Raw genomic sequence first — 18,777 nt, 5'->3', positions numbered from 1 at the left:
GGGGACACGGCAGGGACTCCTTCGGGGATAACACTGTGTTTTTCTTCACCTGGGTGCTGGATGTACGGGTGTGCTTAGTTACTGAAAACCCACCAAGCAGTACTCGTGATTTGCATAATATTTGGTATAGATATAATATATAAATGCCCAGATAGAGGCTGGGCTCCAAGGGCATATTCAAAAAGGAAGAGTATTTCAAAACAAAAACCCAGAAACAAGGGACAAAAAGAAGGCCCTCACTGAAGACCTTTCATGACAGAGAAACACAGCAAGGTCCTTACACTCAAGACATGGGCCCTCTGTACAGCCTTCTAAGGAAGAATCCAAGTCTGTCTTAGACAGAAGGAATCCTCAGAGTTCTCCTAGACCAGCCTACCCACTTGTGATTGAAAAAGCTGAGACCAACAGAGAGAATATAACTTAGTCAAAGTCACAAAACTAGTACGTGACAGGTCCAAGGGCAAATCCAGGTCACCTCAGTTAATAAGACTTAAATAATTATAAAATACTCAAGATATGTTAAAAGAATAAATTATGTGAAAACCCAGAACGAGTAGGAACTCAAAAAAGGACAAGGCTTTTGTGTATTTCATTCAAATGAGATAAGCAGTGAAGAGGTGACACAATGCACGAACATCCAGAGAGGAGGAAAGAGCTAGGAAGCTGGCAATGTCTACACATCTTAATCTGGATGTGGGTTACATGGGGGTACACAGAGGTAAAAATTCATGAGCTGCATATACCATCTCTTCACACTTTGTGTACGTTAAATCTCAAAAGTCTACTCAAATGGTTTTTTTTTAATGTTCTATGAACAAATAACTGCATTTAACAAAATGAACCTATTCAGTTAAAATTTCTTTTCGAATGGCATCACCCAGTGTCTCCAAATGCTTGTATGAGTGTACAATTTGGGGCTTGCAAAACATGCCAAGTTAAACAAACCATTTGATTCTATGAACCTATTACTATGCAATAAACATGGAGAGATGCGTTTGAAGGGATGATCTTCCACATGCTCTAGGGCTGTGGTTCCCAACTCTTGTGAGGTTCTGGACACTTTCGTCAAAAATAGAGATTTGGGGATATCACACCCCTAATCATTCTCCTTCCATGTGTCTGCAGTAGGCTGAGAAAACTGTTTTTATAAACATCCCCCGTGATTCTGAGTGGAAACCACTTCTGTATGGAAGTGGTTTAAAGACAGGGTCTCACTCTGTCACCCTAGCTGGAGTGCAGTACTGCAATCACAGCTCACTGTGGTCTCAACCTTCCAGGCTCAAGCAGTCCTCCTGCCTCAGCCTCCCAAGTAGCTGGGACTACAGGTGTATGCCACCTGTCTAGCTAATTTTTTTTCTGTAGAGACAGGGTCTCTCTGTGTTCCCTAGGCTGGTCTCAAACTCCTGGCCTCAAGCAATCCTCCCACTTCAGCCTCCCAAAGTGCTGGGATTAAAGGCATGAGCTACCACACCTGTCCAAAAATCAACTTCTGAGGTGGAGAATAACTGCTATATGTGGTTTTGGATGAGAAACAGGACTTAGCAACCTAAAGAAGTGTCACGTCAAACTCTGTTGCTTGACTTCCATCAACTCTGCTGGGAATGCCAGTACACTTTCACTCTAATTGCGAGAACAAAAAGGTTTAAATGTTTAATGTACTGGACCTAGAGGAAAATGACCATCTTCCGTGATGTCTGTGTTGCTAGATTCTTTCAGGGAGAATTCAGAGCTATTTGGAACCAACTCCTCTCATCCATTTGACAAAGACAACTTAGGAAGGTTGGTTTTAGTTGGAAAAGTTTCACATCAAAGAGGTTCAGAGTAAACAAAATTAATAAGGAAAAAAATGGATGACGTTACTGTAATGTTGACTGTGTGCTAGACACCACTCTCAGCACTTTGCACTACTCCTTTCTCACCTTGTATGACAGGTACAATTACTGTCTGCATCTTAAAGTGACCTGTGACCACGGTCAGAAAGATGACAATGCTGGATCCAGAATAACAAAGGTGACACTGTAAAGTACTAGATAAGATGTGAGAAGTGCACAGCCATCTCCCTCCTTGGAAATATCAGAATATCCTGGTGATAGACATCCACATGCAACTTAGGCCCTTATTCTTTTGTCAGTAGATGCCCATTAGCTAATTATGCTGATTAGCATAATCTGATACTTACAGATACATACTTCTTAATACCAACACTTCTGCCTGGAGCTCTGCCTGGAGTGTTGGTATTAAGAAGTATGTATCTGTAAGTATCAGATTATGCTAATAATGCAAAGGCAAAATCGACCACGATGCTAAGGAAAAGTAATCTCTGAAAAGCGGCTGTTGTGATACAAATGGAAGGCAAGTCCAACCTGCTGCTCCTAGTAACTGTTGAGAGGTAGGCTGGGATGGAAAACATCAAGCTAAAGAGGTCAATGGGAAATTGAGCCAAATTCAAAACTACCTATGAAAGACTGGAGAAAAGAACACACCCACATTTGGAGCTCATTTTAAATCATGTAATCAATCTAAAGGAGAAAAGGAAAATGACTTTAAATACATAGAATTTGTTGTGTGCCATTCTTCAGTTCTAACACCAGAAAACAGAGGGCTCTCCTGTTATGGAATGTTCACACCACAGTAACAGATATTCAGCTGCTCTTTTACGTAATTTTTCAGCTCAGTACAGGATTCCTGAGTCGTAAATATTTTCTCTTAAGAAGTAAAAGAATGCTTCAACTCATGTGCATCTCCTGTTTGCCTTGAATATATATGACACTATAGTAAGTGCCCAAGTTCTATATCTATGGTGGCAAATGTGAATGGTGTCACCCAGAGTCACCTGCTCCCCCAACCCCAGCTCACAGAAGCTGTGGTGAATGAGCTTGACCTCACTCCAAAGGGCTCCAGAGGTGGTCCCTGATTCATCTTAATCAATCAGGGTAAACTATCCCTTATCACACAGGTTGGTTTAGATAACCAAGACCTAAGCCAGTCAGCATACAGTGTCTCCCTGGCCACAGAGACTGGTTCAGAAATGCACCATTCAGTGCAGAGTTCAAAATGTTGTTGGGAACTCAGGAATGCACACTCCTTGAATCTGGGTACGCATTAGGGAGATATGAAGCTGTAACTGCTGCTCTCCCTTTGCCGTTCTGAGGGTAGACAGCCTGAGGAGTTAAGTCGATACACCAAAAAGTAGAACCAAGAAGAATCCTAGTGAGCCAGAGCCCTGATCAAACGATGCCTAAACTCCATTCCACCGTTACTCTTCTGTGAGCTAGTAAACCCCTGTACCATATAATCCAGTTTGGAATTGGGTTTTCTGTTATTCAATGCAAATAAGCAAACATAAAACGCTACCTGATAAAACATGTCTAAGTAACACCAGCTTGTATCTGTATAAAACTACATACTTTAAAAAGTTTCCATATACATAATTTCATTTCTTTTCTGCCCAGCTAAGAAGATAGGTATTACTGGTAACCCAATTTTACATCAGAACAGATAGATTCAGAGTAAACAAAATTAATAAGAGAAAAAGGATCACATGCTGTAATGCTCACAGTGCTGACCATGTGCTGGACACTGTCCTCAGCCTCTGTGTGTGTTCCTTTCTCCCCTTACATGATAGGAACTACTATTGTTGGCATCTTGCAGTGAGGTTCTGAGAAACAGAAAGTGACTGGTGACCGAGGTCAGAAAAATCATAAAGCTGGGCGCGGTGGCTCACGCCTGTAATCCCAGCACTTTGGGAGGCCGAGGCGGGCAGATCACAAGGTCAGGAGATCGAGATCATGGTGAAACCCCGTCTCTACTAAAAATACAAAAAATGAGCCGGGCGCGGTGGCGGGCGCCTGTAGTTCCAGCTACTCGGGAGGCTGAGGCAGGAGAATGGCGTGAACCCAGGAGGCGGAGCTTGCAGTGAGCCAGGATCGCGCCACTGCACTCCAGCTTGGGCAACAGAGCGAGACTCCGTCTCAAAAAAAAAAAAAAGAAAAAGAAAAAAGAAAAATCATAAAGTATTGATCCAGAATAACACACAGACAAAAGTCACTAGTCTAGGCAGGCAGAAAACCATCTCCTTGCTCCCTGGCTCACTATTGCTCCACCAACCACCGGCTCCTCTCCAAGCTCACAAGACTTAGATATCCTCCAAGGTGAGTTAAATGTGTTCCTGGGAGACATAAACAATCAACTTATCTGTGCCATGAACTTGCGTTTTTTTAAGCTTCTTAACCAACTAAACCAAGTTCCTACGATGCAGCATCCACTGAGTACAAGTGTACATAAAGCACACTTCCATATGACCAGTCAATCTTTTCCTCTCCGACCGCAGCAATAAATATGCAGTCAGAGCCCATCAGTGCACATGCCTCACTGCAAAAGATCAGAAGGAAAATCCCTTATGCGTTCAAAATAATTTATTGCATGGCACCAACATTTAACATGGTGCACATGAATTATTTCTGAGCCTTTTTGCTCCAGAAATGTTATTCAAAAGTAAGAACCAGTATATACTTGGAATACCTTTATTTATGAGCAGCTCCTTCAAGATGAGAACTGCAATGGAAAATACAGTAGGCTTGGCATTAATAACCACATCAGAGCTGGTTCTGCAAATAGCTCAGCTCAGCCTCTGACCCTGCCAAGTGCGACAGCACTGACAGTCATCTCCCCTGTTAATTATCAAGTCCCAGTTGCAGAGAACAATGAACTTTGTTTATTACTTTGCCTTTCATCTTAAAATACAGTTGCAAGAGCAGAATCTTAGAAAAGGAAGAACACAGTTTGATAGAAAATAGCAGCCAGAGTCTAACTTTAACGAGAGGTTGACGAATTAACAACTGCATACTATATAAAATACAGTAACATCTTTTTTCTCTTGTTTTAAGATCAAGGAAGAGCCAATGAGATAGTATAGTAAATGCATTAAAAAAAGATAAAAGGATTTGCACGAGATGGTACTGGTGGCGGCTTTTGTTCAGACAGACTCAAAATCATCCATGCTAGTCTGCAAATTAAAGCAGAGAGACAAATAATATCTCATAATCCTCTCTCAAGTCATCTTCATTGCAACCCCTGATCCCAAATCCTTCCTCCTTCCAACGCTCTCTTCTATAGGAAGACAGGAACGCACACTCATACACACACAGTGGCGAACCACCGGGGCCAGCAGAAGGCAAAGGAGCAAAGAAAATAGAGAAAAAAAGATGCTCGTGGCAGATTTTTTTGCAAAAAATGACAAGAATTACTGATCTCCCTGTACTCATTCTTTTGGGTATTCCCCCCACTCCTACACTCTGGTTGTACCCATGACAACCTTCAGCCAATGAAACATTAGCAAATGAGATGCAACTGAAAGCCTGAAAAAGGCTTGGACACTGGGGTTATCCTTTCTTGCCATTCTTAGGATCCAGAGACCACCATGTAAAGACCTAAACTGATGGGGACGAGAGACACAAGACCAAATCATTCCCAGCTGACATCGAGCCAGCCATCAGCCACGTGAGTCCATCTTAGACTATTCAACTCCAGGGCATGAGTGAAGGCAGGAGAAATCCGCCAAACCAGGCTGGTCCACAAAATTATGGGAAATAATCACAGTCTGTTTAAGCCACTAGGTTTCAAGGCAGTTTGTTCTATAGAAAAAAACCTCAAACTTGTCCTGAAACATCTCAAAAATGGAAGAACAAGCTGAGTTCAAAAATTATTCATGGAACACTTCCTATTTATAAAGAGCTACTGCACAAGACACTAGAATTTTTAAGGGATTCAAAGATGAGCAAAACGTTTTCCCTGACCTAAAGGAATTTATAATTTAACTGAGGGAATGACAAACATATGGATAGTTACAACAACACGAAGGATCAAATATCATCCCCTCCCATCTCCAGGAACAACTGTCATTCCATGTAGGAACTCGTTCCTCCAAATAACTTCTGCAGTAACATACAGCCACACTGGGCCTTTGAAACCAACCATTCAGTGTTCAGACCTACTGAGCAATAAACAAAACAGACAGAAACTGTGTCCTCATGGACTTTATATCCTAATGGATGTCAATTTATAGAATACTTTCTATACTGCAAGGGCTTTTCAAAGTGCTTTACATGTATGTGTGCAGACATGCTTATGTATACACATGCGTATATAAATTCACTTAGCATAAGTTATCTTTTTAAGTAAATTTAACTAATAAAATACTAGAATTGAAAAAGTCTTATTTATTTTACATAATCTCAGGCTTCAAATATCAGAGATTCTGCGAGCCAAACTCTGATATTGTTGTATCAACAAATGTATTTTAGGCCCGTTTTGGTTAGAAATCAGAGGACAAGACTAGATGAGACGATGGGAGCTTTGCATAACAATACCCAATTGTGGGGAAAAGTCTTCTAAGCACTTCTAGAATGTAATCTCCATGAGGGCAGGGATTCTTTGTTTTGCTCACTGGGTACACCCGGTGCCCAGAACTACGCCTACCACATAAGATACTCTCAATAAACATGTGCTTAATGAGGGAGGGAGAAAAAAAAGGAGGGAGAAAGGAAGGGAAGCTGGGAAAGAAATTCTATTATGGGGAGAATATTTTCAAACTCATAGTAATGCTAGGAATTTCTTTCTCAGCATAGGTAGCAATCCCAGTTCATCAGAATGTCAGCATGTCAAAAGATGCCCACCACCTCTCATCTCTTCTTCGCCAAAAGTTTTCAAAAGTTTGAAAATAGTTTTTTAAAATTACAAAAATGCACCTCACAGGAAATTTACTGAGATCCTACAGGCATGACCTACACATGGACTGCACTAATCCACAGGCGCTGAACTATACTGACTTGATTTTTACAATGAAAACCAAAGGGGAAAGAGCACTGACTTCTCAAATTACCACTGCAGCCAATTTCTGCTTGGATAAACACTTGGAAACTCAATATATTATCATCACGTAGCCGAATGAGCTCTGGAGTCAATACGTTCTATTTTTAGAATGGCGATAACTAACTATAAACAATATGTGTGATTATCTGAGGTCAGAATGTTGAAGCATCAAATGCCCAAAGAGTTGTCGGTAAGGAAGCTGGTAACCCATGGCTGAAAGAAATGTCTCCTCCTTCATCTAAAATCTAGGGGAAATCGATGACCATAAATAAAAGTATCCCCCAGATCTACTCCCAGGTTCAATGTTTGTACCAAGAAGAGGTCAAGATAAAGTGCATTTAAACGAGAGAGGTCACAAAAAATGTTGTCTCCCCCATGCTTTGTCTGTAGGTTTTCCAGAAACCAGAGGATTCAATGCCCTGGACAACAAGAGTCCAGACGACCACAGGAAACTTGTTCCACAAACCTGACCTGCTACGAGCCTGCTGAGCAACAGCCCCAGTTAGGAGAGCTGCTTCCGAATCTATTACATTCCCAATACACATCTCCACGAAATGGAAAACTGCAGGCAGCCAGAGAAAAAAATCTTTTACAGGTTGCCATAATCTTCTGGAGACAAAAACTTCAGTAGATTGATTCTATTATAAAACAGATATAAGCTGATTGAAAGCACACCTCCCCATGAAATTTAAACTCAGAAAATCTTAAGCCAGAAAAGGATCCCAATCTCATTTTACTATATCTCTTGTTAGTCAAAACATTTTGAAAGAGTAAAAAGCTCTCTTTCATCAGTGTGCTATCCACCCCTGCCATGGCCCTGTAGTATCCTGACTCTCCTACTCCCCCAGAGAAGGAATATCAAGACATCAGCACAAATTTAAACTTCAATCATTTACATTAGGATCCCATCATCACAAGAATTCAAATATGCTCCATCCTCCAAATTCAGTTTTCGACAAACACTAATTGTTAAGTGTGTAAGATACCTAATAATTCCACATAATTAAAGTCTAAAGAAAACAACTTCAATCCAACGTATACAAATTGCTCACTTTCCAAGGAAAAGCCTCTCCAGCTAAGCATCTGCATGTGAGCGCCTGCTTCTCCTCTCCCCACCCGCTGCCACGCCACAGTCAAAAGTCCTGTGCAGGCAATGAAAACACCAAAGCCAGCCAGACATTGGAGCCATCAAAGGATATGTTTTCAGCAAAAAAAAAAAAAAAAAAAGGGACCTTATTGATTAAAAAATGAGAAGAATAACCAATGCTGGAAGGATTCAAACAGAGAGTACTCTTGAGGGCTGCGAGGACCACTTTGCAGCTCTGCTCTGGACAGACACTCACAGAGCCAGCTTTACCTTCTGCTGCACCATCTGTCAAAGGGCTGCCAGCTTGGCGCTGCAGTCCAAACTGTCTGTGAGTTATTTTGAAGCACAGAGCTCAAGGAGTTATTTGGAAGCCAGATGACATACCTTGAGCATTTTTCTTTTAACTGTTCATAAAATGCTAGAACAGAGAAACCAAAATGTATGCAGGACAGATAAACCCAAAAGGGCATAAAGACTGGGGTGAGGAAGGAGAACACAGGAATAGAGAAAAAAACTGGGGATTCCTCCTCTTAAAGGATCACTTCAAAAAAATCATTAGCAATAAAACATAGGGGACTTGTAAAAGCCAAGCCTAAAGCTACACAGGGCAGGGGGATTGAGTAGTCACTTTGTAAACTACTTCAAACACCAGGCAGTCAGCACAATATTGTAGCCACACAAAAGGGAAACCGATATGAAGGATCTCAAGAATCCACTGATGTCAAGGCTAGATTTATCACAACACTAACTTCCCAGTTCCAAGAAAATCACTGCAGTTGGAGATAAATTTAGCCAGGATGAAAATCACACTGAGGCAGCATCCTAACAAAGAGACCAGAAAGACCCAAGAAGAGAGCTTCGTATGTGAACAGAGCAGATTCTGAGGTGCTGGCAGTGCAGTCCAGAGCCTGCATGTGGAACACACTTGGGTATCAAATGTATCAGACAAAGCCTAACCACAAAACAGAAACTGCTTCAGTATTTAAATCCAAGGGACTTTAACACCAAGAACTGGTTACTTAGCTGAAGGAACAGCTGGAAAGCCATTGGGAACAGTAAGGCCACCCACAAACTGGCAACAGCAGAGACCAGCATCACCCTAGGCAAGAGGGGCAAAGGCACGAGGGGGTATTTCCTGAGGGCAAGGCTATGTCACCTGGCAGAACTGCAACCACAATGGGCTGGTCCTCACTGCGGGAGCTGGGGCCTTGGGGAAGAGGTACCTGCTGCTGGGGATGCTAGGCGAGGCTGAACAGGGAGGGCCTGGTTTCCCTCTTCCATCTCCACAGGGATCCAGGAGCCCAGAAAAGGGTGGCCCACAGGGGTCAGCCCACAAGACAGGGTAGAGCAGGAGAAGGAGAAGAACAGGTATGAAGATAAGGAAGCCTAAGAGCACTCAGCATTTCCTCAGTGTGTCTAAATCAGCACTGTCACCCCAGCACTTTGGGAGGCCAAGGCAGGAGAAATGCTTAAGTCCAGGAATTCCAGACCAGCCTGGCCAATGTGGTGAAACCCCAACTCTATAAAAAATACAAAACTTAGTGAGGCATGGTGGCACATGCCTGTAGTCCCAGCTACCTGGGAGGCTGAGGTGGGAGGATCACTTTAGCCCAGGAGGTTGAGACTGCAATGAGCCAAGATTGCACCACTGCACTCCAGCCTAGGTGACAGAGTAAAACCCTGTCTATTAAAAAAAAAAAAAAAAAATCAGCACTCAAACTGGAAGGTACAGACTGGAGATCAACTGGAATATCCCTGGGGATCTTATTAAAATGAGGATTCTGATCCAGGAGGTCTGGAGCTGGGTTTGAGGGCCTGCATTTCTAAGCAGCTCCCTGGTGCTGCTGATGCTGCTGTCCATGTTATGCTCTGAACAGCAAGGATCTAACTGATCCAAATGAAGGACTGAGCTGTACTTCAGCCATATTCCCTCCGAGAATAAAAATGCACAGTCATCCAAGAGTCTTTCTAGTAGGAATGAGAAAGTAAGATGAAAAACATAGCGAAGAGCACAACTGGGGCAGGACTGCTGCCTGCACCACACTCCCTGTCACTCTGCCCACTAGGTCATCAGATTGGTACGGCTCAGGGCTGTTGCTATGGGCTGGATTACGTCACCCTAAAATTCATGTGGAAGCCTTAACCACTAGTACCTCAGAATGTGACCGTACTTGGAGATAGGGCCTTTCATTGTTAAAATTAATTAAGGGGATTAAAATGAGGTTATTAGGATGGGCCCTAATCCAATCTGACTGGTGTCCTTATAAGAAGAGGAGCTTAGGCCAGGCATGGTGGCTCACGCCTGCAACACTTTGGAGGCTGAGGCGGTTGGATCACCTGAGATCAGGAGTTCGAGAACAGCCTGGTCAACATGGTGAAACTTCATCTCTACTAAAAAGACAAATAATAGCCAGGCATGGTGGTGGACACCTGTAATCCCAGCTACTTAGGAGGCTGAGGTATGAGAATCACTTGAACCTGGGAGGCAGAGGTTGCAGTGAGCCGAGTTCACGCCATTGCACTCCAGCCTGGGCAACAAAAGCCCAACTCCATCTCAAAAATAAAAGTTTAAAAAAAACACACAAAAAAGAAGAGAAGCCTAGGATACACACAGGGAGACCAAGTTGCAGGCACATAAGAAAAGGCCATATGGAGATACAGACAAGAGAGGACCATCTGCAAGCCAAGGAGGGTAAGGAGGGGGGCCTCAGGAGAAGCCAAATGTGCCAGCACCTTGATCTTGGACTTCCAGCCTTCAGAACCGTGAGCAAATAAAAGCCTGTTGTTTAAGCCATCCAGTCTGTGGTATTTTGTTTTGGCAGCCCTAGCAGATTAATACAAAGGGTTTTATTTTTGTTTCTTGATACTAACCTAATCCCGTACGTTCTCACCACATGCCTGCTCTATGAGAAGCAGAGTGCTAGGAGCTGGCTCGTGGAATGATAATGAGACAGTCCTTGGCCAGATCCTGCTCCTGTTTCTCTGTGTGTAAGAGTTGGCAGAAAGAGGAAGAAACCAATACCACCTAACTCAGAGGATGAAGAATCCTGTGGCAGAAGCAAAACCAAATACTGCAGAAGCACAAAGGAAAAGAAAATTCATAGTAACTGGGAAGTAGGGGAGAAGAGGAGTGATCGGGGGGAGGGGGGCTTCGAGGTGGATTTTGCTAGAGGCACAGAAAGGGGACACATCCTGAATGATGGAGTAACACAGGCAAAGACCACAAGACACCAGGAAACCCAAAGCCCTGGTGCACACACTGACCAGCAGCAGGCCCTCTGGCAGGGCGGGGACTCCAGGGGTGGTAGGCACAGAAAGAACTGTGCTAGGACAGATGACACCAACAAGGAGATTAGTGCCTGTAGGGGCCAGACAAAGTCTGGACTTTAGAAAATGAAAAGTAATAAAAATGAGGATGGTAGACTAAGGGGCAAGAGAGTGGAGACATAGAGTACAGTACAGAGGATAAGAGAACTCTCTCTCATTACCTAATTGTCTAAGACCTGCCTTATTAAAATAAACACATGTTCTACTGTCAACTACTTTCAAAATAACTCAGAACTTTACGATGTCTTCCTCTGTTAACTTGGATATAAGGAAGAGGTTGCCATCCGCTGTGATTTCCAAGCTGGGAAGTAGGGTGCGTGGCAGTTATAGATGAGTGCCATGGCCCAGTGAGTCAGAAAGAGAACTGAAGACTAAGATCCAAGTTCTGAGTTCTGCAGATCAAAGCCCAAGGCTCTAGCCACGATGACCATGTTGCCACCAGCTCTGCTGCAGTCAGTGCCTGCTGTCAGAGCTCACACCCACCCAGCAGTCTTTCGCTCCCTCTCCACCTTCATTCAACAGGACCATGGATTCCACTCACCCAGGGCAAGGGAAGCCACCGACTAGGTGTAGAAAGAAGGGAACAAAGTCACTCCTTGCTTTTGAGTATCCAAGAGCTTAGGATCTGGTGATTTCCAGGGAAATTTAAGGAACTTTCAAAAGTAATTCTGACCTCAGTGGACCTTCGCCCTACCTACTGACTTCAGCCTCCTGCCCCGGCATGAGAGGAGGTTTCTACAGTCACTCCTCATGATGTATGCCAAAAAACCAAACTCACGGCTCATAACTCAAACAGGGAATATGAGCACACAGCTCAGGAAACGGCCACTGAGTTGGGGCGGGTTTTATGCAGCATTACTGGAACAATGACTGACTGATATAAAACTCTAACAGCAGAAATACGGGAAAGGATCACACAAACCACACAGATACAAACCCATCAACTAACAATCAATTTCTAAAGAATGTCTTCATAAAAAACATTTGAGTAGCTCTCCTCTTCACCTTAGTCTTCAGGCACTGTCTTCCAATAAGGGTTTAAGGCAGCCCTTAAAATATCAAACATGAGCAGAAAATGACTACAGGTTTAAAGCACAAATACCAGCAGAAAAGTCTAAAACATGGGTTTATAAGGCCGAGAAAGGGAAAAACATTGAAATAGCGTTCTCCTTTCTCATAACGTTTAACACCTAGCAAGCATCACATTTTTTTCCCTTCTCCTATGAAAAGTGATAAAAAAGAAAATAATTAGACTTATTTTAAAGGATTGGAATTGGAGGAGGATTTAACTTCGGGACCCAAAATCACCTTCTGAGAAAGAGCATAAGAAAAAGTTCAGGCTGTCATAGCTCTCCGCGTGGATACCCTTTCCAGAAAGCTTATAAAAGCTGTAGTACATTGACATGGAGGGACGCTGCAGCAGCAGCAGAGAAGACGGAGCTTCCGTCTTTTCATCTCCTGCAGCACTGCCTCCTGTGCTAATGTGCACTATGTATACTAATGACTTTTCAATAGCCAACAGTTTGATTTCTTTTTGTTCCTTAAGTAGAGCAGATTTTAGTCCTCCCTCTTTGACAAATTTCTGGAGCAACGTTACACAGTGCCATGAAAAGTCAAATGACTTGGGCTTCAGGGGCTGAGGCACCAACACCTCTTACAGGGAATGCAACTTAAACAACAACAAAGTCACATATTTGGTGAACTTACTCCACATCTGACTATTCTGAAATGTGAATGAAGTCTTTGCTCAGTTTCCTGCACAAAAATCTCTCAACAAAGGAAACATTGCAGAAGTACATCAAAATAATATGACATTATCATTGTAATCAGGAGGAGATTTTGAAAAGTCTGAATGCAGAGACCCTCACTTGTTGCAGTACAGAAGCTGGAAAGGCCATCTCTAGGACCATCACAACCTACCACCATCTAAACTTAAGCACAATCTCTGATGTCGTGAGATACAATCTTTCTGACACCTGAGCAAGCCAAGTTGCCTAAATGGTGCAAGGAGAACATTACATAATGCTGAGCCTGCACTCTGAAACAGTTGTCAGATGCAGAACTCACCTGCAAATCCAAGGCTGGATTTACCCGGTGTAACAGTAACTAAGTGTGCCATTCTCACATGAAGGTGAGCCACGTTAGGATTTTGCCAAGACATTTGGCCAAGACTCATCTATCTGGTCTCATCAATATCAGATGGAGATTTTTGTTCTTTGGGAAAGTTTTACCTCAACAGACGTCAAAAACAAATCTCACATTCAATAGCTTCTGAATTCTTTTTTCTTGTGCACAAAGTCGGCCAGATACCACCAAAGCACAAAACTCGAATTTGTGTCTCAAACCTGGTATGGCTGACTCCCAATAGATGACAGAGGTTTTCTACCAACTCAGCAAAAAATGAGAACAAAAAGAAACTTGTATTTTGAAGCATTATGATAAATGGAGGCTACTGCTGACATATTTTCACAGTGAGTCTTGCCAGAAACACAGGCCATCCCAGTCTAGTCCTTGAGACATACAGAAAAATATTTTGATGGGAAATTACTAGCTTTGAAATTTCTGAAATCTAGCCATGCTTTGCAAGCATATTCTATAATATTGCCACGGGAAATTTTTTTTCATTTAATATGTTGCTTTGATATTGGCTTTAACAAAAGCAGAAAAGCAAAGTGGATATATTTGAATATTAAATAGAGTTCTAATATGTGCTGAGTCAAAAATGGAAAAACCCCAACAAGTAAAGGCAAACATCTTAAATATCAATATAACCTGTACATATTAAAACACACAGCTATAATGTCTAATAGCCTTCTTTCTCACTTCTTCAAAATCAAACCAGAACTCCCATCCCATGAAAGTCACTAATTGGCTCCAGTGATCTTACCTTAACAAAGTATATAACTGCCATGTTTGGAGATTTAAAAAAAAAAAAGTTTTACCAGTTTAATCCACCATAGTAAGACTAAAGACTTTTTTTAGTCCTTACTTTCAAAATATTTTGGGTTTCATTCCACTTATTTGTCCATTCCTTGGTCAATTCTTGAACCTGAAAAGAAAAATAAATACATGACTGGTTCATTAAAAAGTTTATAATTTTCTTCTAGCTTCTGAATTCCAAAATCTCGTGGAAAGATGTACTATAATTTTTTAAATGAGATAGCGACTTTTAAATAGCGACTTTTATCCCTGAAAGAACCATCACCAAAGATAAATCAAACAAGCTGATTTCATCCTAAAACCTACATTATGGCAAAGGAAAGAAGAGACAGAAATTTGTCAATTTGCCTAGAATTTCACAACAGCCTTTTCAATGGTGTACTCAATAAAAGCAGCTTCCTTAGATTATTAACCAAAATTCCAAGTTTAAGGATGACAGCGTCCCACTAAAGTTGTTAATATTTCATGATTATACTTTAGATCCTAAAAAATAGTGATTTATTTTTTTTTCTAATTAGATGTGATTAAATCACCTTGGATGCTGTAGTTTTCCTTTAGGAGATAATCTGCTTTTGTAGCTAATTAATAGGGCTTATAAATCTCATTCTATCTTTTTTGTTGTTGTTTTAAAAAGGTGGTTCCTTAATTGACTCTTAGTAAAAGCAAAAATCTTTTGATAAAAATCACTTCTTTCCAGTCGGCTCTAACTTAGGGAAGAAAACATGCTCAACTGTTGAACACAGCACAGCTGGAAACTGCTTCTCAAAGTTAATGGAAATGTTTTGTTAGTTTCCTAAAACTTTTTAAATGATCCTAGTGATTAATTCATTAGGAAACAACAAGTGATACTTGAGAGGCAGGAAAAATATGAATGAAAAATGTGTTCTGTGGGAAGGAAGAGACCAAGGTCTATAAGAGAGTAGCTTCAGAAAGCCTTTTCCTTTCAGCACCTTTATCATTCCTGCCACCTCCTCATTCCCAGCAGCAGACACCCTCCCATTAAAGCTACCTGGTCTCCCCAGTAAGTTTCCCTACTTAATCAGGCCAAAACGAATGCACAGAATACATCTGCTTGTACTCTCACCGCTAAGATAAAGTGATTTTCTATATGCCATTAAGTATAGTAACTGGAAAGGATATTCAAGTCAGCAAACTTAATGAAAGAAAACATCAGTTATTGACAAGTATCTGCAGTGATGGTTTATCCAAGAGGGAAACCAAAATATATCTCATTCACCTATAGTCAATCATTCAGGGGTCCTCAATTTATCTCAAATAAGACTGTGGGAATTCTAAGTTAACTTAAAAAAAAATAATGTTGCTTCTTTTACTAGTTATTAGTGCCAAAATCTATCACCTTCTTGATGAAAAACAAAGGAAATAGGACTGGAAGAGCCTCTCGAACTCTGTGCTTTGCTTGTTTTGTTGTTGTTGTTGTTGTTGTCTTTGGGGTTTTTTTTGGAGATGGGGTCTCACACTGTCGCCTGGGTTGGAGTGAAGTGGCGTAATCACGGCTCACCACAGCCTCTACCTCCCAGGGTTAGAGTGATCCTTCCACTTCAGACTCCTGAGTAGCTGGGACTACAGGTGCACACCACCATGCCCAACTAATTTTTGTATTTTTTGTAAAGAGTAGGTCTCATCATGTCGCCCAGGCTGGTCTTGAGCTCTTGGGCTCAGGCGATCTTCCTGCCTCAACCTCCCAAGGTGCTGAGATTACAGGCGTGAGCCACTGCACCTGGCCTGCTTGTTTTCACTGGTTTGGTAAGACTGTCCTGATTTATCTTAAACCAGTTCTACACTCCAGTCCTTCATTTCATTACTTGAGTGATACCAACACTACAGACTCCTGATAGCAATAAAAGTCATGTGGCTCTCCTGGCTTTTTGTTTTGAAAAAGCTTTCAGAGAAGGAATATTCTTATGCTTTCTCTCCCTATGGAAGGGGAAAAGACTGGTGTATTGAATTTACTAATTTATACTCATCGGTTAACAGACTGCCACTGGCAATTTATGTGAGAACACAAAGCACCCAACAGTAAATGATTCTGCATTTCACCAACAGATAGGTTTCTCATTGAAGAAATGTGAGCAAATCAATCCTGTTTGAATTCAAACAATTTTAGCTTAGAAAAAGTAAGTATGCCTTGGATTTATTTTACTGTTGTATTTAAATGAAATAATATCCATTTAAAACATTAATTTAAAAATGCAAACATATGCTACTACTTCTAACAGTGGGATCAGGTGATGAGATTTATAACCAAGCAAATTGCAAACAATTAAAATGGGTCAGCAAAAAACTAGACGATAATTTAGAAAATGTTAGGAACAAGATAGGCAGTCATTTCTGTCACAGCATGTATAATACATCCAAATTAATATGTTTATTGGTTTTCATTAACTTATTTGGTATTCACGAAAACTATTGTTAAGAAACAATTTAAGACTATATCCAGATATAGTTTAAATCATAGCACTCAAAATTAGAATTTGAAGCATTAATATATAAAATTTCATTTAAAAATAGGGATTACAAAATTAATGTTTTACTAATGCTATTATCAGGATATTAATCAGCATAATTATCCTAAACATGTCAACAAGTTCCTAACTACACTCCAATTTTTATCTTCCATATTGTGTATTCTTGAAAAAGCTTTTACCAACAGAATCCAATTTTCTTTTTCAATCTGTTTTAGCCATTCAGCACCATGAAGAAAATCGACTCCAAAAATTGTTCTAATGTCTGTTTCTCTTTTCAGAGAAGTTTAAAAAAAAAACAAAAAAAAGCATAGAACCAGGTCAGTCATAAAACTGGCTTTTCAAAGGCATGGGCACACACACTGGCTTTAGCCCATAACAGCTCCAGATCTCTTCTCTCTTTGGTTACTCACTGCCAGTCTCTCCCATCTCAAACCTCATCTAGCTTCACAGAAACTAAGCACCTAACTAGAGTAATCAGAGATTCCTCAAGCCCCACTCTTCCCATTGGAAACAACAAAAAGCTAAAGGATGGTCATTGTTGAGCCCAAGGGGAAGACTACTGTTTCATAAATGTTGAACACAGACTCCCACAAACAGGGACTCCAGTCAACTCTGATGACCCAAGCAGCCTCACTGCTTTGAAGGATCTGCATGTCCATTTAACTAAACATCATGTGCCAGACAAATCCCATTTATTAAACCGCAGAGAATGGGCTGCAATACATACAATGTCAGCTATTGTGCTTCTTTAAAAATGATCACCAACGAGGGAGGGAGGCTAAGTGCAATAAAGAAAAAGAAGGCATCTCAAACGGCAAGTCCTAAAAAAGCATGCACTTAAAATTATAGTAAAAGTTATGATTTAAAAATATAAGTCAAAGTATCACTTACTCTTGCTTCATTCTGCTGAAGTTTTTCCTCCATACTTAAAGCTGTGGGGGAGTCTAAAAGGGCAATCTACAATATAAACCAAAAAGAAATCAGCAATTAATAAACAGCAATAATCTAGGTTTTTCCCTGAATATAGAAAATTATCCAAAATTTCACAGAAACTATTAAGAGTAAAAAGTAACATCCTACACCCTGCCAAAAAGTGTTGAATATCACCAAGTCTTTACTCCATGGGATACATCTCTCATAATATTCAAAACCATGACATCCCAGTAAACCTACATTTGCAATACAAATCAGCAAAGCGAAAGATGTAACATACTGACATTTTACCAAAATCAAACACAATCTAAATCCCTAGATCTTAAGGATTCGCCTTTTTTAATATGTACAGAGTACAACATTCAAAAGGGACGATGCCTAGGTCTTGCTCAACCACAGGCTTCTGAGATTTGTCCTTGCTGATATATGAAAATGAGATGCATTTATTTTCACTGCTGATGGTATACCCCATATGGCGTGGCTACACGACAATCTCTGTATCCACTTCCTTATCCCTGTCGAAGAAGTGTAAAGATTGATATGAGAATGATAAATACCAAAATCAGTTTAAAACCGAGCAGGATAAGCAGACAGAGACATGAGAGGGAAACGGAATCAGGCTGGGGCTTAAACTGCACTCGTAACATGTAAGTCCCCTGACCTCAGTGGCAGGGACACTGTGCTTCCTATTCTGCCTCCTTTTCTCATGGTCTAAGATATCCCTTGGAAGAAAAAAGAAAGAGAGTATCCCTCCTACCCTATATGCAGGCAATCACTTTTTCCCAATTTGGTTGTGTAAACTTACAGTTACTCTAGTCATATGCAAGCATGTTTTTGTTGTGTTTTTAAATGTAAGTGGCATAAAAACACTATTCTGGATATTGCCTTTTTAACTCACCAATATATCTTAGAGAAAATTCAGTAAAAATAAAAAACTGCTTCACTCTTTTTAACAATTCCAATTTCGTTATACAATATTCCATTGTATAGATTTTTATGATTCACGTTAGTGCTCTCCCATTAACATAAATGTGGTTTTCTTAATCTTTCAGGAGAACTATCCTTATGCCCACTGCCTACAGTATGTATGAATAAACAGAATAGAATCTATCAATAGAATAAATTCCTAGAAGA

The 18,777-nt window shown here is 40.9% G+C and overlaps 1 protein-coding gene across 25 annotated transcripts in view; it reads right to left on the bottom strand.

The window, feature by feature from the left end:
• The window catches only part of KIF16B (kinesin family member 16B), a 314,850-nt gene that overhangs the window by 220,850 nt on the left and 75,223 nt on the right, over window positions 1–18,777 (bottom strand). For all 25 annotated transcript variants that reach the window (XM_077951170.1, XM_077951172.1, XM_077951175.1 and 22 more), the window contains 2 exons: window positions 17,602–17,667; window positions 14,274–14,333 (listed from right to left, as the gene is read on the bottom strand). In XM_077951170.1, the coding sequence (XP_077807296.1) occupies window positions 14,274–14,333; window positions 17,602–17,667 (126 nt within the window). The remainder of the gene's footprint in view (window positions 1–14,273; window positions 14,334–17,601; window positions 17,668–18,777) is intronic.

The sequence above is a fragment of the Macaca mulatta genome, chromosome 10 (genome assembly GCF_049350105.2).
Source record: "Macaca mulatta isolate MMU2019108-1 chromosome 10, T2T-MMU8v2.0, whole genome shotgun sequence".
NCBI classification, from domain to species: domain Eukaryota; kingdom Metazoa; phylum Chordata; class Mammalia; order Primates; family Cercopithecidae; genus Macaca; species Macaca mulatta.
The sequence above is the reverse complement of the archived record's forward strand: the minus strand, read 5'-3'. Positions and strand labels throughout refer to the sequence as shown.